This window comes from Hypanus sabinus, chromosome 11 (genome assembly GCF_030144855.1).
Source record: "Hypanus sabinus isolate sHypSab1 chromosome 11, sHypSab1.hap1, whole genome shotgun sequence".
Taxonomy (NCBI): Eukaryota; Metazoa; Chordata; class Chondrichthyes; order Myliobatiformes; family Dasyatidae; genus Hypanus; species Hypanus sabinus.
The window spans coordinates 84,545,276-84,567,932 of record NC_082716.1 but is presented as its reverse complement, the minus strand read 5'-3'; the positions used below and the strand labels follow the sequence as shown (position 1 = coordinate 84,567,932).

General features: G+C 41.2%; 1 protein-coding gene across 1 annotated transcript in view; it reads right to left on the bottom strand.

Moving 5' to 3' along the window:
- astn1 (astrotactin 1) overlaps positions 1-22,657 on the bottom strand; it is a 2,712,832-nt gene that overhangs the window by 1,877,862 nt on the left and 812,313 nt on the right. The window contains exon 3 of the mRNA XM_059984849.1: positions 21,915-22,308. Coding sequence (XP_059840832.1) covers positions 21,915-22,308 — 394 coding nt within the window. The remainder of the gene's footprint in view (positions 1-21,914; positions 22,309-22,657) is intronic.

The window sequence follows — 22,657 nt, the reverse complement described above, 5'->3', positions numbered from 1 at the left end:
TAATGATTTAGATGAAGGGATTAAAAATAATATTAGCAAATTTGCAGATGACTAGGTGGCAGTGTGAAATATGAGGAGGATGTTAGGAGAATGCAGGGTGACTTGGACAGGTTGGGTGAGTGGGCAGATGCATGGCAGATGCAGTTTAATGTGGATAAATGTGAGGTTATCCACTTTGGTGGCAAGAACAAGAAGGCAGATTACTATCTGAATGGTGACAAGTTAGGAAAAGGGGAAGTACAACAAGATCTAGGTGATCTTGTACATCAGTCACTGAAAGTAAGCATGCAGGTACAGCAGGCAGTGAAGAAAGCTAATGGCATGTTGGCCTTCATAACAAGGGGAGTTGAGTATAGATGTCCTTCTGCAATTGTACAGGGCCCTGGTGAGACCACACCTGGAGTATTGTGTTCAGTTTTGGTCTCCAAATTTGAGGAAGGACATTCCTGCTATAGAGGGAGTACAGCAAAGGTTCACAACGTTAATTCCCAGGATGGCGGGACTGTCATATGTTGAAATATTGGAGCGTCTGGGCTTGTATACACTGGAATTTAGGATGAGAGGGGATCTGATTGAAACATATAAGATTATTAAGGGATTCGACACACTAGATTTAGGAAATATATTCCTGATGTTGAGGGAGTCCAGAACCAGAGGCCACAGTTTAAGAATAAGGGATAGGCCATTTAGAAGAGAGGTCAGGAAATTTTTTTTTACCCAGAGAGTTGTGAATCTATGGAATGCTCTGCCTCAGAAGGCAGTGGAGGCCATTTCTCTGGATGCTTTCAAGAAAGAGTTAGAGCTCTTAAAGGTAGCAGAGTCAAGGGATATGGGGAGAAGGCAGGAACGGGGTACTGATTGTGGATGATCAGCCATGATCACATTGAATGGCGGTGCTGGCTCAAAGGGCTGAGTGGCCTACTCCTGCACCTATTGTCTATTGTCTATTATCTATTGTCTGTTAACTAGATACAAGAATAACCAGAGAATGGAGGTGTATGCAGCCAGAAGAATTGAGGAGTTATCAGCTTAATTAGCTCAGCATAGCATTGTGGGCCAAAGAGCCTGTTGTATTCTGTACTACTCTATGCTCTCAAATCAAACTAAATTCCTAAAACTAAAGGAACAATTTTGTGCTTCAGCAGTATCAATAGATATTAATTATTTCTGTGGCAATTTATTAAATGACAGACCAGCATCAATTTCTTTTTTTTTTCTCAATCTTGTTTGTTGAAAGAAAGAGTTGTGGCAGGGAGAGATGAGTAATAGAGAGGAGAAATTTACTGTCAGGAGCATTAATTCACATGGAGTGGAAACAAGTCCTTAGGTTCATTGTGCTTGTGAAGGCCATCAAGTACCTATCTACACTAATCACATTCTCCAGTACTCAGTCCGAGCCTTCTAGGGCTGCTGTTCAAGTGATCATCAAAATATTTGGAACTGTTGTGACAGCCTCTGACTCGACCAAGCTCCACACAGTGCATTTTGTTTACCACCTACTTGGTACAAAAAAAATCCTTCAAGTCCCAATAAGACCTCTACTCTTACCTAATCCTCTGTCCTCTGATAATAGACAACTCTGCTCTGTGGATGAGTTTATTATACAACATACCCCTCGTTGGAATGCACACCTTGGTGTCGCCCAGCACTCCCAGAGCTCCACACTCGAAGTAAAACTCATGACACAGATGGTAGAGCAGCATCCTCACTGAGCCAGGAACCTGGGTTCATTCCTGACTTTGGGTGCTAACTTTCTGCAACGGCCAGAATTTCCTTCCTGTGCTCTGCTTCCCTCCCACATCCCAGAGGCATGCAGGTTGGTAGGTTAATTAGCTGCTGCGATGAGTTACTCGTGTACAGGTGAGTGTCGCTTCAGCAGGGGGCTGGTGAAAATGTGAGGTGAATGAGTAAAATGGAAACTAACAAAGGCCTAGTGCGGCTGATGGTCACCACAGTCTCTGTATACTGAATGCAGTATTTCTCTATAACTAATCGAGTCTACCCAATTGATCACTCAGCTCTCTCAATGTGATGACTGCCATTGTAATCAATATGCAAGGATAACACTGGCTTTGTGTGGCATTTCGATCAAAATGTGAAGTGTGAAAATATTTGACTCTCCACACCCAAAAACAAACAAAAAAAAATCCACTTGCTGGAGGAACTCAGCAGGCCAGGCAGCATCTATGAAAAGAGTACAGTTGACGTTTCAGGCTGAGATGTACTGGTTAGTGGGTTAATTGGTCTTTGTCCCATGATTAGGCTAGGCTTACTTGGTGGTTGCAGAGCGGCATGGCTCAAAGGGCTGGAAGGGCTGTTGCTCAATAAATTTTAAAAATGCTTTAACGCACAATATTCTGATGACACAATAGACTGCAGATGTTGGGATCTGCAGCAAAAATACAAGCTGCAGGAGAAATTCAGCCAGTTAGGGAGCAACAGTGGAAGGAAATGGACAATAAACATGTTAATGAAGTCCAAATCTGTGGGCGGGTTGTCTTATGAGTAAAGGTCAGATAAAATACACTTGTCTGATAGAGCGATGGTTTAACTGAGGTAATGTTTCCTCCTGTGGGAGAACCCCTGGTTCACTATTATAAAATAAGAGTTGACCACTTAAGGTACAGAAGAGATAATATGTGTTTTCTTTCTGCAGTAATGAGTTTTCTGAACTCTTTCTCAGTTCAGATTACAAGACTGATAGTTGGAATTTTTATTTAGTATGTATTTATTTATTTATTGAGAAAATAGCGTGGAATAGACCCTTCTGGCCTTTTGAGCTGCATTGCCCAGCAACCCTCGACTTAACATTAGCCGAATCACGGGACAATTTACTATAACCAATTAACTTACTGTGGGCAATTTGTCCATGAAGCAAGGTTGGGTAAACGAGACATATTGCTGGAGTTCTGAAGACTGAGAAGTAACTTGATTCAAAAATGTAAGATCCTCAGTGGACTTCATAGGGCATATGAAGAAGGGATATTTTGTCTTGGGAAAAGTCTAGAACTAAGCCTCACAGTTTAAAAATAATGGGCTGAAAATAAGAAAAATTGCAGGAACTCTAAAATAAAAACAGAAATGCTGGATATACACAGCAGGCCAGGTCACATCTACGGGAAGAGAAATAGGGTTAACATTTCAATTGAAGATCATTTGTCAAAACAGGTCATCCTCAATGGTGTCTCTTTGCCTTCAAAAGTGGAACTGCCTAATCAAGATAAATGTGAGGCAGAATTTTATTCTCTCACCATGTCCTGAATCTTTAAAATTCCTTTCTTCAAGGAACAGTGTTTAAATATATTTAAGACAGAAGTAAATGGAGTTGTGATCAGCAAAGCAGATAAAGTTATTATGGTTAGAAGGGAATATGAATTTGAGGGCGCGATCACATCAGCTATGAATCTATTGAATGGTGGAGCAGGCTTCAGTACTCAGTGGTCTACTACTGCTTATAATTACTTTGCTTGTACTAATGTGTGTTACTTTGAATGCTATATGAAGTAACTTAGCCAAGCATGTCCATGAGATGAAATTAGGATACTTCATCTACAAACTCCTTTCCCTTTTACGTCGAATACAGGGGGAATACAAAGTGATTTCTGAAGGTGTGTATTACATGTTTAAGAGATAGAAACAGAAGTGGGTTCTTCAGTCTTTCATCCTTTCTCTGCTATTCTATGTAACAGAGACAATCTCATACTACAAAGTCACCTTCGTGTGTCCTCTGATTCATTTAAAACCGTCGATCTTTGCCTTGAATGCACAATATGACCAAACCATTCTTCCAAGTACAAAAATCCAAAGATTCACCACCTTCTAGGTGAAGAGATTTGTTTTCCTCATCTTTTCCTTTTTATGACTTGCATTGTAATTTGAGAATGTAACTCTTGGTTCAAGACATCCAAGCCAAGGTGAAAGATAATCCTGCATCTCTGCTGTCACATTGCTTAAGAACTTTTGATGAGATCTTCTCTGATTCATCAAATCTCAGTCAGCTTCATCTGTCCAGATAAATCCCAACCTGACGAAGCTTGATATTGAGAATTTGCTGAAGATTCACTCTGTGTGTCAGAACACCCAGATTAATGCAGTCTTTACACCACAGAGGAAGGTGCTGTTCAATAAAAAAACTAAAGGATTTAAGCTGAGTACACTGCTTATGGTGTTGAGATGCTTTCCTGGTTTTTTCTATGTATAAGGACAAAGAGTTGCTGCAACAAACTTTAATGTATTCCTCCACCCTTACATTTTATTGCCCACCTGCACTGTACTTTCTCTTTAACTGTTGCTGTAACAATATATTCTGCATTTTGTTTTCTTTTTTCTCCCTTCATACTACTTTGATGTACATACAGTACACATATACAGCTAGGGAGCCTATGACTTTTGCACAGAGCTGCATTTGTCAACGTGGAGAGCGAGTTTGTAAACCTGGAGGGAGCAAAGGGTGCTAGAAATGGTGATGGTGGAGTGCCACAGGAGGGGTGTGGGACAGATGGCACAGAAGGAGTGTCAGAGGTGGGGGTGGCATAGGTGCAGACACATCCAGCACTGAGTCACCAGGCAAGGTAATTTAATTCCAAACATTTGGTTTATTGATCATTACAGAATGATTCTCTGATGCTTCCCATTCCCTCTCCTTTCTCTTCTCCCGTTCCCCTCTCCCTGCCCCCTTCCTACTCCCAGCCCACAATGGAGACCCATATAAGAATCACATTTATCATCATTCACGTATGTCATGAAATTTGTTTTTTTGTGGCAACAGTACAGTGTAATATAATTACTGCAGTATGGTGTAAAAGTCTTAAACTGTGTGTGTGTGTGTGTGTGTGTGTGTGTGTGTGTGTGTGTGTGTGTGCGTGCGTGCGTGCGTGCGTGCGTGCGTGCGTGCGTGCGTGCGTGAGTGTGTGTGTGTGTGTGTGTGTGTGTGTGTGTGTGTGTGTGTGTGTGTGTGTGTGTGTGTGTGTGTGTGCGTGCGTGCGTGCACCTAAGACTTTTGCACAATACATATGTTTTAAAATATTAACAATGGTTAAAAGTTATGGACAGGTACGTAGATAGGAAAGGTTTAGAAGGATATGGATCAAACACAGACAAATAAGACTTGCTCAGATGGGAACCTTGGTTGATATAATTCAGTTGGGCCAAAGGTTTGTATGACTCTGCAACATTTTTTGACTCTCTTTGATGTGTCCCTTGCACTTAAATTGCCTGTCTATATTCCCTGGAATCCTCCTTGTGTTTTTCCAACAGGCCAGACTGTCGTTAACCTTTGTATCATCACAAAACTTGCATTGATCCCACTTAGAACATAGAACAGTACAGCACAGGTGAAAAGCAAATCAAAAAGCTCCAAACACTAATCCCTCATACCTACACCATGTCCATATATTTCCAACTTCCTTACAACCATGTGCCTATCCAAATGTCTCTTAAAAGTCTCTAATGTATTTGCCTCTATCACCAGGAAGCATGTTCTAGGCATCTACAACTCTCTCTGAATAAAAAACATACCCCACACATCCCCCTTGAACTTACCCTCTCTCACCTTCAATGCATGCCCTCAGGTATTTGACATTTCAACCCTGGGAGACAACTAATCTCTGCCCACTCGATGTATGCCTCTCATAATCATGAAAATCTTTATCAGATGTCCTCTTAGCCTCCAACACTCCAGAAAAAAACAATCAAGTTTATCCAACCTTTCGTGATAGCGCATACCCTCTAATCCAGGCAGCATCTGGGTAAACCTCTTCTGCACCCTCTTCAAAGCCTCAACATCCTTCTTGTAGTGGGCGACAAGAACTGTACATGATACTCCAGATCACCTACTTCAAATCATTGATACAGATTCAGAAGATAAAGGAGTTTCAGTAATAAAACCTTTCTGGGATCACAAACCTAATTATTCAAAAAAAGGTGGTGATCAGGGATACTTGAAAAAGTAGATGCAGTTTTGAAAGTATGAGGAAAATAGGTAACTGGATGAAGTGAAGTTAAGGCCAAATGTTGATCATGTCATGGTCCGGATCGGTTCACCTTTAAATTTAGTTAGGTTACGATCCGGATCATTGACACCTTGTTCCCTTTTAATTTCATTTCACGCGTCCCTTGAGCTTGGCGATCAAGGTAATCTACCCTCGACCCGAACTGGCGGCTTATAAGCCCCTGGCTTTAGCCGTTCGGGGCGAGGGTGTTAAGAAGCCTTCATAAGTTGCCGCTGCTACGACAAGCCAGAGGGAACCAGCCCACATCGGAGTACCAGCAATTCGCCTTCTGTCACTAGAGTGGGTCCAGGCAAGGTCAATCTACCAGGGGTGAGTTGAAGGCGGAGTCCTGACTTGACGTTATGCCCCTTGTCCATGTTTACCCCCCGAAGTGTCCTGGCTCGATGCCTGATCTGAAGGAGGAGACCTGGTTCAAGATTCCTTGTCCTGTGTTTTGGTGTCCACTTTCCTGGCTGCAGCGATCCATGGTATCCAAGTGTCTGGCGGCAGTGAATCAAGGTCCCAGGGTCCAAGTCCAAGGTCCACGGCTGTCCATGCTCCCCCTGTCCAAGTCCAAGGTCCGCGGCTGTCCACGCTCCCCCTGTCCAAGTCCAAGGTCCGCGGCTGTCCACGCTCCCCCTGTCCAAGTCCAAGGTCTGCGGCTGTCCATGCTCCCCCTGTCCAAGTCCAAGGTCCGCGGCTGTCCACGCTCCCCCTGTCCAAGTCCAAGGTCCGCGGCTGTCCATGTTCCCCCTGTCCAAGTCCAAGGTCCGCGGCTGTCCATGTTCCCACTGCCCAAGTCCAAGGTCCGCGGCTGTCCATGTTCCCACTGCCCAAGTCCAAGGTCCGCGGCTGTCCATGTTCCCACTGCCCAAGTCCAAGGTCCGCGGCTGTCCATGCTCCCCCTGTCCAAGTCCAAGGTCCGCGGCTGTCCATGCTCCCCCTGTCCAAGTCCAAGGTCCACGGCTGTCCATGCTCCCCCCGTCCGAGTCCAAGGTCCACGGCTGTCCATGCTCCCCCGTCTGTCCAAGTCCAAGGTCCGTGGCTGTCCATGTTCCCCCTGTCCAAGTCCAAGGTCCGCGGCTGTCCATGCTCCCCCTGTCCGAGTCCAAGGTCCGCGGCTGTCCATGTTCCCACTGTCCAAGTCCAAGGTCCGCGGCTGTCCATGCTCCCCCTGTCCGAGTCCAAGGTCCGCGGCTGTCCATGTTCCCACTGTCCAAGTCCAAGGTCCGCGGCTGTCCATGCTCCCCCTGTCCGAGTCCAAGGTCCGCGGCTGTCCATGCTCCCCCTGTCCAAGTCCAAGGGCCGTGGCTGTCCGTGCTCCCCCTGTCCAAGTCCAAGGTCCATGGCTGTCCGTGCTCCCCCTGTCCAAGTCCATGGTTGTCCCAGTTCCCTGTTTCCAAGTCCCAGGTCTGCGGCGATCCAAGTCCCTAGTCCCCTAGTCCGAGGTTCGTGTTCCTCTTTGTCCTCGATTTCCCGATCTTCTGTTTAGCAAGTAATAAACACTATTTTATTGTACCTAAGAAAGACATGATTGTGTCCTGCGTGTGGGTCCTCTCCCAGCACCCTTGTCCCCACCCCGTGACAGATCAGCCATGATCACATTGAAGAGTGCAGAAGGCTTGGGGACCTTGGTGGTCTCTTCCTGCTCCTATTTTCTTGTGTTCATATATTCTTATCAGGATATGCAGTAGTAATTTCAGGGTATGACTGAAATCTTTGCTTCACTTAAGCACTTGTTCTTTTTTCCCGGTATCTATCTTAGCTTTAATTTCTTTGTCAATATGCAGGATTTCACTGAGTTTTTTTTTGGGATAATTCTAAGTCCTACAGAACATTTGCTCTATTTGTTCTTCTAACATTTAGAATTTTAAACTTCGGTACTTGAGTTAATGCCAATTGACAGTTTCCTTCTGAGCTGAGGTGTCCTTAGTAAACTGCAGCACTGACTTTGGTACTATTTTTAAATCTAGATTGTTGCTCAGTTGAATGTCAAATCCAAAGTGTCTCCTCCTTCGACACGGATATTAACCACTACGCTTAGAAAAGTAAGGATGGTTTGGATAAAGTTATCACTCAATGTGCCAGAATGTGGACAGGATACAGTATATCACAGAATACGGAATACTCCAGTGACAATTACCAATGGTGTATAATCTAACTTAATACAAAAATCTGCACTATGGACCAAATGAAAAAGAATAAACTGCAATCTAGTCAAATGCAAACATAAACATAACGTCCATTTCTTTATTCTTTTGATCTGCAAATACTATTTTTTGATTTTTCTGAATGAAGTGTAACAATCACTTGGATGTGAATAGACTAAAACCTTTCCTCATTACAGCAATCGCTGCAGAAGCTTGCTGTCGGGCAAGATTGGTTTAACTATGATTCACCCAATCCAACAGTTTCTAAAAAATAAACTGCATGGTCTTGTCCTTCACTTTTTTTTTGTAAACTCTTTCAGTTTACAACATGGCAGGAGTTCTAATAAATAGTCATACAGTTGCACAGTGCAGAAACAGACCTTTTTGCCCCACTATGTCCATAAAACATACTTATCTACACTAATCCCATTTACCCACATAGGACCAAGGTGTTGTGTATTTAATATATCAGTATTATTTGAATAATTTTGTAAATAAGTTGTTGATTAGGCATTCTTTGTTTAAACTATTGATTATGGGTTATATGTAAAAATAAATGAATTGCATAGCTGATGACACCACCACGTGATATAGCACTCCTTGCTTAAAGTAAAATCAAGGAGTTAAGCTCACATTTCAGCCTCCTTTGTTTTTCTTTGAATTAACTTTATGCTTTGAATTTACAAAAGAGAGATGTATGAGTTTAAACCAACAGCTCAGCGCATGTTTTTCAGAAGGGAAAACACGATGGAGTTTTTAAAAAGGCTGAAAACAGAAGAATTCATGGGTTCATAAACAATGAGTACCAAATGTCAATAATCATAAAAAGAGCAGAAATGGCTGGCTACGTTGGAAAGATTGACATGCTTCATTACACAACAGATAATGGGATATTGTTTATTGAACAAATTAAACAGTATTTTAAAGCAAATGGAATAGCCAATGAAAAACAAGTAACAGTTTTGCTGAGTGCATTGGAATGATCAAGCAGTTTCAAGAACAGTTCTCACAATTCAACTATCAGGCTTTTGAATCAAAGGGGATAACATCACTTGCCCCATCACTGACCTGATCCCATAACCTATGGACTCGCTTTCAAGGACTCTTCATCTTATGTTCTTGATATTTATTGTTTATTTATTTATTATTATTATTATTTCTTCCCTTCTTTTTGCATTTACAGTTTGTTGTCTTTTGCACACTGACTGAATAACCAAGTTGATACAGACTTTCATTGATTCTAATATGGTTGTTATTTTATTATGGTTTTATTGAGTATGCCCACAATAAAATGAATCTCAGAGTTGTATATGGTGACATATGTGTACTTTGATAATAAATTATTTTGAATTTTGAAAATTGAACTTATAAAGGCACACAGTTTGCTGAAGAGTATGACTACACTAACCAAACCAGCAGAAATGAGTTTTGCTGATATCATCAAAGTAATGTAGGAGTGTTTAGAATCAAAGCCATTGTTGAATGCAGATGTTTTAGGTTTTATATGAGGAATCAAAAGAAGGGGGAGTTCATTTCAGTGTATGTGACTGAATTGAAGAGATTGTCTGAGCATTGACAATTGGGTAATGGGTTTATAGGTGCACTGAGAGAACATTTGGTTTGTAGAATCATACAAGAAAGCATTCAAAAATGGCTCCTAACTGAAGCATAATTTGAATTAAAAAGAGCAGTTGAAATTGCAGTATCAATGGAAACACCAGACAGAAATGCAATTGAGTTGCATATAGGAAAGTAACTGAGTATAACTGAGTTTAACAAAATTTAATTTTCTGAACAGAAATCGGCCTGGCCAAACATATTGTATTATCATTATGGCTGAGGCTCACATACACCAGACCAATGTCGTTTTAAAAATAAAACTTGCAGAAAATACAGCAAATTAGGACAGATATAAAGAGCATGTCAGGCAGATAAAAACACATAGAGTGCACAGAGAAGAGAAAAAGAGAAAAAGTTGATTTGCAGTTTCGAAAAGAGCACTAATCTGCTTGCTGTTGATGAAAAATCTGACACTGAGGAGAGTGACACAGGACTGAGTAGCCTTGAAATTCACTATGTGAAAATTAACAATGAACAACCACTATCAATTATTCCAGAAAAGCAAATTAATTAAAATTAAATTGGACACTGGCACAGCTGTTTCATTCATTCCACAAAATGAGTTTGAACGGTACAAGTAGTCCCTGATTTACGAATGTCCGACTTACCAACAACTCGTACTTATGAACTGAGGAAGGAGAACGCTGTCTGCCATTTGAAGTCATTGCCGTTGACACTATGTTGAGTGTGTAACTTTGTAATTGGCTTAAATTTTTCTTAGCAAGATTCACCCTGACCCCGCCCCTCCCCGATCCGGTCGGTTGGTGACGCATTTAGATCAGCGCCAGGCTCAAGAACAAAGGTTTCCAAGTTTGATCCAGTGACAGATGGTTCCCGTGCCAGGTTGATGTCGATCCAGTGACTCCCGTACCATCCGTGCCGGGTTGATGTCGAGCTCGCAACTCGACCTCATAAAAAAAATACTGCCACCTCCAGTTTAAATTCCCACACAGAATATTGTGGATGATCAAATACCCAAACCCAGCACAGCCCCCACTTGTCTCATTTAACTAGTCTCAGTGCAGTGGTCCTTAGGACCCAGCGAACCTCGGGAACCGGAGGAGGTTGGGATCCGCCACTCACAGTGTTTCTGTTCCACTGATGGGAAGTGATCGCGATTGAAAATAAAGTGGAAATAATAAAGTGTTTGGAAAGAGGTGAAACGCCATTGGTCATTGGAAAAGCGTTAGACTACAGTTGGTCAACGATCGGAACAATTTTAAAGGATAAAGGATAAAGTGAGAATAATGGAGCATGTGAAAGGTCCTGCCCCAGTGAAAGCTACAAATATTACTAAGCAACGCAGTGGTTTAATTATTGGAATACATACATTTCTTAAGTGTTTTATATGCATAAAAAGGTAAAATATATACTAGATACTAAGACAAATGTTTGAATAACTGATGCTAAATAATACCGGAGGTTATGGTTCCGACTTAAAGACGATCTCAAGAACAGAACTCGTTTGTAACCCAGAGACTGCCTGTATTTCGAAGGATTCTGAACTGAAGCCTGCAGATATCCAACTAAGTACTTATACGGGAGAAAAGATAACTCATGTGGGAATGACTTTCATAATAGTGAAATACAAGAACCAACAAGCCACATTGGGCTTGTATGTGGTAACCACAAGATGCCAGTGTTCTGGGGTCATGATTGTCTGAGACAACTACAACTTGACAGGTGATCCATGTCATATGCCCTGCAACAGAGTCAATTGAAAGTGAATTAAGAAAGATAATGGCTGATGCCACAACAATGTTCATGGATGGCATTGGAAAACTCAAACATGTCAAGGGTAAAATAGTGTTACATGAAAATGCCACATCCAAGTTTTGCAAAGCTCGGTTCCTCATACCATCCAGTGAGTAGTCAGGGAGCTAGATTGCATGGAAGATGAAGGAACTCTTTCTAAGACTGAGTGGAGCCCATGGGCAATGCCTGTGATGCCAGTAGCAAAGAAGAAAGAGTCTGTCAGGATCTGTGGTGATTTTAAGGTCACCATCAATGCAGTACTGAAAGCAGATCAATACCCACCACCCAGGATAAAGGATATCTTTGCAAACCATTCTGGAGGAAAACACTTCAGCTAAGTAGACTTAACTGAGGTTTACCTACAGACTGAGATGGAAAAGTGTCCAACATGTTTCTCAACATAAACAATCACTAAGGGCTTCATGGCAATTATTGTTTGGAGTAACATCTATACTTCCACTCTGGCAGAAAGCTATGGACCAGGAGCTACATGCTGGTCATCTAAGCATGTTTAAAATGGAAGTGTTGGCTCGGAGCATTGTATGGTGGCCTGGGTTAGGTCAGCAGGTTGAACAACTTGCTCAGGATGCCAACATGTTCAGAAGATGCCGGGAGCAGAGCCTCTCCAGTCCTGAGAATGGCCCACATTGCCCTGGTAGAGGACTCATGTAGATTTGGTTGGACCATTCATAGCACAAACTTCTTGGTAGTAGTGAATACAGCTACAAACTGGGCAGAAGTGTTCCTAATAGCCTCCACAACATATTGCAACTGATTGACGTTTTGAGAAGAATATTCTCAATCTTCAAGAACACTTAGGCAGTGACAATGGACCACAGTTTGTTGTGGAAAAGTTGCACTAATTCCTAAAAATGAATGAAATAAAACATATTACATCTGCACCGTAAAACTACAAACATGGCTTTTTGGAAAGGTTTGCCCTGTCTAAAGAACATACTGTAAGCAGTGTCAGCATAACACTGACACTGAATCAGAAGCTCACCAATTTCTTCCTTGCATATCACAATTCAGCACACTCCTCAACCAACAACCAACCAGCTGTGCTGTTCCTACGTCATCTCTTGCATTCACGCTTGGATCTCCTCAAACCCAAGCTCAGAAGGAGTATGCAGGACAAACAGCTGAGCCAAACTGAAGGGTCCTGAATCAAGGATGTTCGATGTGTCACTCTTGGACAAGCAGTCTTGGTGAGGGGCTATGGAGGGAATCAGAAGTGGGTACTCAAAAAGATTAAGGACAGAAGTGGACCACTCTCCTACACAGTGGAGATTGCATCTGATATCATTTGGAGATGCCGTATTGACCAGTTGTGGAGAGTAGAGTCAATTGTTAAGAGAAGAAATGAGGCTCCTGCTGTCAATACCACTTCCTGCAGTCTCAGAGTCAACTTCTACAATCACAATGGAGGAGGCCCCCGAACCCATGATTGTTTCATAGCCACAAGTCTCATCTGCCAAGCAGAGTGATCCCCCTTGTCAGGAAAGATGTTATCCCACAAGAGAAAGAAAGCCTCCACAGAGATTAAATCTTTAATCCTGAATGGGACAATTTAAATGTCATTATGCTGTGAATGTCTATATAGCAGTTGTAACATATATTATACACTGTATGTAGTTCGGATGCATTCTCTATTGAGTTGGTTTATAGCTAAGCAGAAAGGAGGTATGTGTATTTAATATTTCAGTAATATTTGACTAATCTTGTAAATATATTTTTGATTAAGCATTATTTGTTTGTTTATATAATTCATGATGGGTTATATGTAAAAATAAGTGAATTGCATATATCATGACACTACCACATAATACGTGTGCACCTTGCTTAAAGTAAAACACAAAGTTAGGCTCACGTTTTGTACTCCTCTGTTTTTGTTTCAATTAATTTTATGTTTTGGAGTTACAAAGCATAACACATAGCCTTCTTATGTCTAGGACTTGAGTGATTTCCCTATTGAGTTTTCCATCTCTGGTCTCTTAGCTATGACTGACTTTGTTCAGTGCCTACACATTTAGTTTCAAGGCAAGTTTGCAGTATTCCACATTTTTCTACTTTATCTTCCTTCCTGCAATCAACCTTCCAGATCAAGTTTTCAGTCCATCCTTTTGAACCCTGCATCACTGGCTTGCTGAGAATATTTTGCCTTATTGTGCTTTCATGAAGTGCCTTGGCATCTGTGATAGAAAGTGCTTTGTACAGGCTGTTATACAGTGCAACAGGAAGAACATTTGAATGAGCCAAACAAGCTGCTACATTCAATCATTTCTCTGGGTTAGAAACTGCTTTGGTGTGGCCAAAAGTGGCTGCTGGCACTCATGGGGAGAGAAAAACCAGTTTCCTAGAGGGTCAGCAATTAGTCTCAAAATAGCTTCCAAACAAAGGTGTTAATGAGTTTGTGAGTTAGTGTAAAAATGTTAATATTTTATTAAGTGATACACATGCAAATTTTCAGGGCTGTACATTTAAAGGACTGGGCTTGACATCTTTTACAATATATCTGGGATCTTACAACTGTTAAACCTAATTTTATCTTAAGCACTGTCTCTTGCTGTCAGGGGTAGTACCTGAAAAATATTTTCTCTTAAGGAATGGATCCAATGTAAGGAAATTGCTTCAGTGAGCTCTTCTCGTGAAGTTCAGTAATAATTGTCGATGGGCTGAAACTTGAATCCTCTCCAAAAAAAAGAGTGGATAAGGACTGAATAAAAACTGCTGACATAATGTCTTAACCCCACCCACTTCCAACTGTAATGGAAGAAAATCAAGATATTGGCATTCTGTCAGCTTACAAGGAGAAATGTAGCAACTTATGTGTGACAAAGCTGCCCCTTTCACATTAATAATCTTTATCTTGGAAATGGATTCACATTTTATTGATATTTGACTGAAAATTCACTCACAAAGGATGTAATAATGACAAATTCCAGCTTATTTCATGTTATACTGGGAATCAACTAGCTACAGTTGATCATGAACCCTCCTCAACTGCCTAATGTGAGCTCCAAATCAGTGCCCCAGAATGATCTTGTTTTACATCTAACATGCTGTCTGGAGCACTGGTGGCGAAATTAAAACACACGGTGTTTTTGGCTCTGCTGAGATGGAAAGGTCTTCATGGCTCAGTGCTAGATTGGGAATCAACTTGTGTACTTGGATGTTATCCTTTGGCCAATTAAGTATGAACATTAGGGACAGTATTTTCATTTATTTCAAAACAAAAGCTCTTCTGAGGCTGTTGCTAGAGCCCTAGAAAACAATCTGGTGTATCCATTCTTATATAACCATTAAGCAAATTCTAAAACTTAAACTGCATGCAACTTCTTTTCCTATGTAGGAATGTGGAGATGTTGGTGCAGGTGTTGCTAAACAGAGCACATTTATACATCACATTTACGTCAGTCAGCCATGTTGAAGCTACCATTTGGTCAGTGCCAATTTTCATATGAAATGGCATAAGGCAGTTTGGGATCATATTGAGTGTGTATGCCAAGTCAGATGGTCTCCTTCTCTTCAGAATCCTTTTAAGATTCCACACCTAGTTCTTCAGTCCATTCTCCTGATACATTTAATAAGTCTAGTGAGCATGTAGTTCATCCCAAACATCTGATAATTATGGTGTTTTAAAAAAATGATCAAGGGTTTGATAAATAAGCAATTTTGCTCTTGCTGTGAGGCCTAGACAGGGAAGAAGAATATGAAATAGTAAGCAAAAACTCGAATGGGGAGATGTTTATCCAACACGTAGTTAGAAAATGGAATGTGTTATTGCATGGTGCAGTTTATTTATTTTTTATTGAGATGCACCATGGAATACACTTTTCCTGCCCTTCAAGCACATCGTCCAGCACCCCCCGATTTAATCCCAGCCTAATTATTGGACAATTTGCAATGACCAGTTAATCTAACAACCAGTATGTCTTTGGATCGTGGGAGGAAACCCGAGCAGCTGGAGCAGACCCATGAGGTCATGGGAAGTACATACAAACTCCTCACAGACAGCGATGGGAACTTAACCTGGGTTGCAGGTACTGTAAAGCAGAACAAGGAGAGAGGAATCTCAAAAGTATCCTGATAGGGGATAAATGAAGAGGAAAGGGAGGACTGGTGTGGAAATTTGATCCTGCTGTCCTTTTGTTAGAATGGCTCATACATGCCAAAACATCCAATTAAGGATTAGTCTTTATTAAACACATTAAATTACATATATTATTTGACCTCTGCAAATTTGCAATGGCAAGAATGCACCTTAACCACCAAGATACTGCATGTTTACCTAAGGACAGTGACCTAGGTTTCTCTTCTACTTTCTTCAGTTGATTCTGGATAGTCAACGGTGACATATTGGAGGGGAGAGCTGGTACTAACTTCACAAGCATAGGAAACCCTGTGTAACTCTCATCAATCCTGCAATCCTTCTTCCAAGGCATAAATTTAAGTAAAACTCTCAAGCCCTACATTGATTCAGTCTCCCCTATTGACCACATGTCTATTCATAAATCTTTGGTTACCCAGTGACAATTACCTAACAAAAATGCTGTTGATTGGCAGTACAGTACAGTATGGCCAGGGTAGTCTGGTTGAAGTATTCTTTGTGGTGGGATTATAGCAATGGAGAGAGCAATCTACTTACAGGATGCTTCAACTTTGCTACTGTGAAAGCCATACTTAGGCCCTTATACCTGCAGAGGGCAATTGGTGATTAAATGGGTAAAACTGAACAATGGAAGCTGACAAGTTCAAGATAAAATCATCTGGCAGAACTTAACATTATTGATGAAAGTATCAAGTACAACCATCAGCCTATGCATGATAGCTCCTGTTACAGAAGTTATTGAATAGAAGATGGTGCCAGCAGACAACACTACCAAAGGCAATAGACTCAAAACAGATTGTGAAGCAACTCTCTTCACTTCTTCTACATCTTCTTTCTATTTCAGTTAAGGTTCTGCAACTGCTGAAGCCTGTTATCCATACTCCGGTGGTGGTTTTTGGGCCAAACGATCGATCTGGTGCTCTGCTATCTCTGAGAGGTTCCCACGAGGCTGTGAGCAAAGCATTACAGTACGGAGGCCAGGAAGCTAGGAGACAGGGCATGAGCCATGATCAATTCCATCTCTCACTAATCTCATTGATTAGAGTGCTAAGGAAGATTTAAACTCATCGAGGTGGGTGTGGAGGCGAGTGAGTGTTCAGCATCACCTACCAGCCCATTGCTGACTGCTACCACAGGAAGATGTCTGTCTGTGTCAGTCTCTCTCTCCCTCTCGATCGCTGCTCCTGAGGGAAGGTCCTTGCACTCGAATGATCTCTCTCTTCCTCAATGCTATCAGAGGATAGTACAGGAGCAAGGTTTAATCGATGCAGTTTGCGGATTGTAGACTCCAATTCACTTATGATGCATTTCTAATTTTTCTGCTTGCTCCAATTTTTGTTAGTGGTTTGGGCAATTTTGAATTCGAATGGTCTGCAGATATTGAAAAATGAGCTGAACTGAATATGCCTTTTGGTTTTATGTTTTTATTCTCTGTGTTTTTGCTCATTTTTTTGTTGCCATTTGAGCGATTTTTTTGTGTGTGGGGTGGAGTGCTGATGTGCTTTTTTTTGAATGCGTTCCATGGTCTTTTTTTTTGTGACTGTCTGTGGGCAAGACGAATCTCAGTATTGTATACTGCATACATACTTTGATCATAAAAATAATTTGAAGTGTTAAAAAGAGGAAGAACATTTATCCCTCTATTTCATGCATTAAATGCTTAATAGGAAAATCTTTATACATCATCCTCTTCCAAACTTGTCAATGGAGTACAACACACATATGATAATATATCAAGTGTTAAACACATGAAAGAGTATGAACTTCTACCCTTGCCTTTCCTCTAGATGGTCACTGTAGATTTGAGGTCTTCAGAAACTTGAAAGATCAGCTCTCTCAGGGCTTGCAAGGAGCCAAACCATTAAGGCTACATGGACAAGTTAGCAAATCTGATCTTTCCATCAAGTAAGCACTGGAACACAACGGCAAAAATTAATTCTGTTTTCTAATCATCTCATCCATCCCCTCAGCCTGTCTGTTCAGAACAGATTTTATGTGCAAGCTGCAGTTCAGTTGGGTGCCAGTCTTACGTCTGAGCCATATTCTGTGCTCAACCCCTTTCTGTGGGATTGATTAAGTACAGGTTGACTGGAGGTGCTGAATCTTAAATGAGAAGAAAAAAACCAAGGTTCTCAGATGAATGAAAAAAAGCTATATTATTGTTTTGTGCAGAATTCTGTTCAATATTTTTCTGTCAACTAACACCTTACCTCAATATCATCACAGTGTTGAGTACAAAATGATTTCCAATGTACAACAATTGCTATATTTCAATGCCTTAAATTACCTTTAAGGTCTTTAAGACTCCTTGAAGCTAATGTAAAAACAGCTAAAGAAATGCAAATTTTCTTTTACACCTCTAAAATCTGGTTTCTATAAAGTGGGCATCTGAGGGTGGTGGGGTGGAAATACGTCTCTAACAAAGGAGGTGTAAGGTGCTCCTTCCCTCTGCTAGCCTGTAGATCACCCTTGGGCAAGGTGTAGCACCTGCTTAGCCCTCCACCCCCGATCGGGCTCGTGGGAAACCATGGAAGCGGGTGGTGGATGGAAGTATGAGTAGTTGGTACATATCACAAGTCCTGTCTATGCGACCACTGAAGCCAGGCAGGCAATCTCTGAAGAGTATTGGTAATGCCTAGGATCATCCATCTTCTAAAGACACTGCCCAGAAGAAGGCAATGGCAAACCACTTCTGTAGAAAAAAATTGCCACAAACAATTATAGTCATAAGACCATGATCACCCATGTCATGTGACACAGCACATACTGATGATAATGATGATGATGATGATAGGACCATAGAACTTAACAAAGGATTTGTATGTAAATACAACAGAATCATAACAGAGTCACATGCTGGAGAAAGATGCAACATTGTCATATTAAACCAAGAAGAATAATAAAAAAAAATCCATATCACTGTCAATTACTGACTCAGATTGCAGATGTTTATGCAACATACTGAGGGAAAAGAACTAATCAAAGTGTATGACAGTCAAAGCACAGCAAGCAAAAATGTTAGGATTAATATATTTGAATTTCATTCAAAATCAATATTTAATTATCATAGTATCTTGTGGATTTTATACCTTAATAAATGAAGTAATATTAAGAATTCTAATGGGATTACACTTTGTAAGCAATTTTTCCAATAATAGGTTCCAGTCTGCAAGTGTAGAATTTCAAAAGGAATACAATGATGCAAGTCTCACAGTAACACACTGTCCCTGAAGTGTCCAACATCATAATGAAAAACGCAGAGCTGAGTAGCTGTTCAAATTCCAGGAACAAATGTGGTAATGAAACAAAACTTCAAGACAAACAATTAGCATAACCACCTATGACTGGCAGAACAAAACAGTATTTTCTCATCTCAGAACTATGGCTTAAAGCAGTAATTTTCAGAGAAGCTTTGCAACAAACCTGATATGGAACGTATGCAGAGAATATACCATGAACAAGGACCTTATCATTTAAAAACACAAACTGTGATTGCCTTGGCATTAAAGTTATAGAGTCATTAAGCATGGATACAGGCTTTTCAGCTCATCTGATCCATGCCAGCGGTAGACACCTATCCACATTAATCCCATCTTCCAGCACTTGCCCTGTACCTTTCTATGCCTTGGTGATTTCGATGCTTGGCTCGATGCTACTTAAATACTCTCTGTGACTTTGCTTCATCATTCTTTCTACAGTGTACTTCAGTTACTCACCGCTCTTTGGATTAAAAAGGACCTTACCCTTAGATCTCTTCTAAATTTCTTATCACTTACCCTAAATCTATGTCCTCTGGTTTCATCTGCTTCTAACGTAGAGAAAAGCTTCTGGTAATCTACCCTATCTACACCCCCCTCCTTCATTTTATATATCTTGTCCATAATTCCTCTTAACTTTCTTCAATGCATGAAAAACAAACCTCTGTTCCTCGATTCTCATGAAGACCCTCTTGTTCATAGTGTATGCCCTAATCTCATTACTATTCCCAAAATTAATCACCTCACATTCATTGGAATTAAAGTAGTGAATTCGTTGCCACAGCTGGCTGTGGAGGGCAAGTTGTTGGGTATATTTAAGGCAGAGGTTGATGGATTCTTGATGAGTCTGGGTATGAGGGGATATGGGAAGAAGTCAAGAGATTGGGCCTGAGTGGGAAATGGATCAGCCAGGATGAAAAGCAGACTTGATGGGCCAAATAGACTAATTCTGCTCCTATATCTTATGGTCTAAACTCCAAGTGCTATTTGTCAGCAATTTCACCAACACATTGACATTGCCATGCCTACTAAGACAACCTTCCTCAATGTCAACAACTCCACGAATCTTCTAGTCATTAAAGAGAAGAACTGAGACTGAGCAAATGATAAGCACTTGAGAAAGTTTGGGAAACACCTCGTCAGAACAGTAAACTGGAGCCAAAGCACGTAAAGGAACAGAGAAGTTCAACATAGTGACCCAGATACAGAATGAAAAAAATAGAAGAGGCTGCTGGAAATTTGAAATAAATCCTGATAATGCCAGAATACACGCACAAGATCATACAGTATTTATGGATAAAGAAACACAGTTAATATTTCTGTCAGATATCTGCATCTGAAATATTACAGAAAGAACCAACAAAAAGCTACCTGATTGATGTAGTACATTGTAAATACTGTGCGAAAAATATTCTCAAAGCCTGAGATGTCTAGTAAACATACACATTTGTTCACATCATTATAAAAGAGGGTGATTTAAATTTGGTTGGTACATTCCACTTTCTCCAGTGTTCTGCCAGATTAGTCCTTTAGCTCCACTGGGTTGTTCGTGCAATTCCCCCAGAACTTCCCTGAAATGGCATTCTCTCCAAAATAACTGAAAAATTCAAAACTGGATCTGTAAAAAGTGGAAGCTTTGTTTTCTCATGTGGCTAATAACGACAAAAGATCTAAGCTGGCAGTGTCTGCTTTTCTGACCCATAAGAGAGACACTGGGTAAACATTTGTTATCTATTATTCTCAATAAATTTGCAATAAAATGCTGAGATATGTTTACTTCAATGAATCTGGATTTTAGAAGTGGAAATGACATGTATACATTATTTTGCATATTTAGTGCATTAAACTGAATCTCTGCCCCATGATGAACCATGGAGAGCATCCTAACCATCTGGTATGGTGGTGGGGGGTGGGGGACTACTGCACAGGATTGGAGTAAGCTGCAGAGAGTGGTAAACTTAGTCAGCTCTATCATGTGCACTAACCACGGTAGTATCCAGGACGTCTTCAAGGAGCGATGTGTTAAGAAGGCGGTGTCCATCATTAAGGACCCCCATCACCCAGGTCATGCCTTGTTCTCATTGCTGCCACCAGGAAGGAGGTATAGGAGCCTGAAGGCACACACTCAATGATTCAGGAACAGCTTCTTCCCCTCTGCCATCTATTTTCTGAATGGACATTTAACCCATAAACACTGTCTCACCACTTTTCATTTCTATAAATCAACAAATTTCATGATATATCCCAGTGATATTAAACCTGATTCTGATATGAGACAAAAAGTTAGTCTGCTACAAGACAAGGCAGCTGAGTTGCAGTGACTTCACCGAGTGGGCCCACCAGGGCCTTCATTGCAAACACAAGGTAATCATTTAAAATGCACGGCACTGTGCACCAAACACTCTTTAATGTTTATAGCCTGAGGCCACTTCTGCAGTGGCAAGTTCAGAGAGCCTATGGAGATTTCCCAGGCTGCACTTGCTATGTGTAGCTCTTCCACTGACCCTGCAAAATCTCCAACACTGAATGACACCCACAAGCAATGACACTGTTCTAAGTACCTATTGAACTTGCAGTGGTGGGTGTGGGGCTCATGCACTTAGAGAGAGAAGCAAACAGTTTGAACAAAGATTATTACAATTTGCAATCTTCTGTTAGCTGTGCCTTCAATATACTCATTTTCATATTTAAATCAACGCTATGCTTGGGAAGGATTAAGCATTAGGGTTAGCCTGAAAGTACACAACACCAGGCACAAGGACAGCTTCTATCCTACCTTGATGAGACTACTGAATAGTCAGCTTGTACAATAAGGTGGACTCTCGATCTGACAATCTGCCTTGTGATTGTCTAGCACCTTATTGTCTGCCTAAAATGTTCTATATGGATAGAATGCAACACAAAGTTTTTCATTGTAACATGGTAGATGGGACAACAATAAACCTATTACACATTCAAGAACTATTCACTCATTCAACACCCATTACCTCGTACGTCCCTATCTTCAGTAAAGCGATGTATTGGTACAGACCTGGAGTGAGATCCAAGCACGTTTTCTCATCGCACCCCTGAAGTGAATCCAACGTGCGTGTCACCTGGCTGCCAAAATCCTCCCCGCCATTCATGCACTCCCTCTGCAGCTGCTGGCGAAGGTCGTCAATGTCATACTCATAACCGTCCAGGATTGGTGTCTCCCGGATACTGATCGACCCACTGGAGTTGTGCCCCTGCAGCCGGGAGTTCCGCAGGCTCTCCCGGTTCTGACCCGCCATCAGGACCGATGGGATGTAATGGATTTCGTTTGCGGCTTCTGCACTGGCGCTCTTCTGTGGCTGTGGGACACGGCGACGTTTGCACCACCGACGCCGAGTGTAGAGCACCAAGACAAGGAACAAGATTGCTAAGAGCAGGGCAATCATTCCCCCCTGGAAAAGAGAGAGAGGAGAATGTGACAATTTCAACAAGTAAGGAGACTTCCCATAATAGAAAAGAAGTAACAAACCTACTTTTTTTTTGCAAGATAAAACATACTTTTATAAATGAATCCAACAGATTTCTCCCTCCTGATATATATGTAATGGACCTCTACTGATAAATCTGTCTAGTTAGAAAATCTTCAAAAGCTTATGATAGAATGTATTTTGATGACTATTTGAGTACAATAGCTCTTCAACGATTGCATCCACAAGTCAGTTCATTCAACCTTCCTGTAGCAATTCTTCTCATCTTTCTGTATTTGATCAATACTTTTACGATTACTATGACTTTGAATTT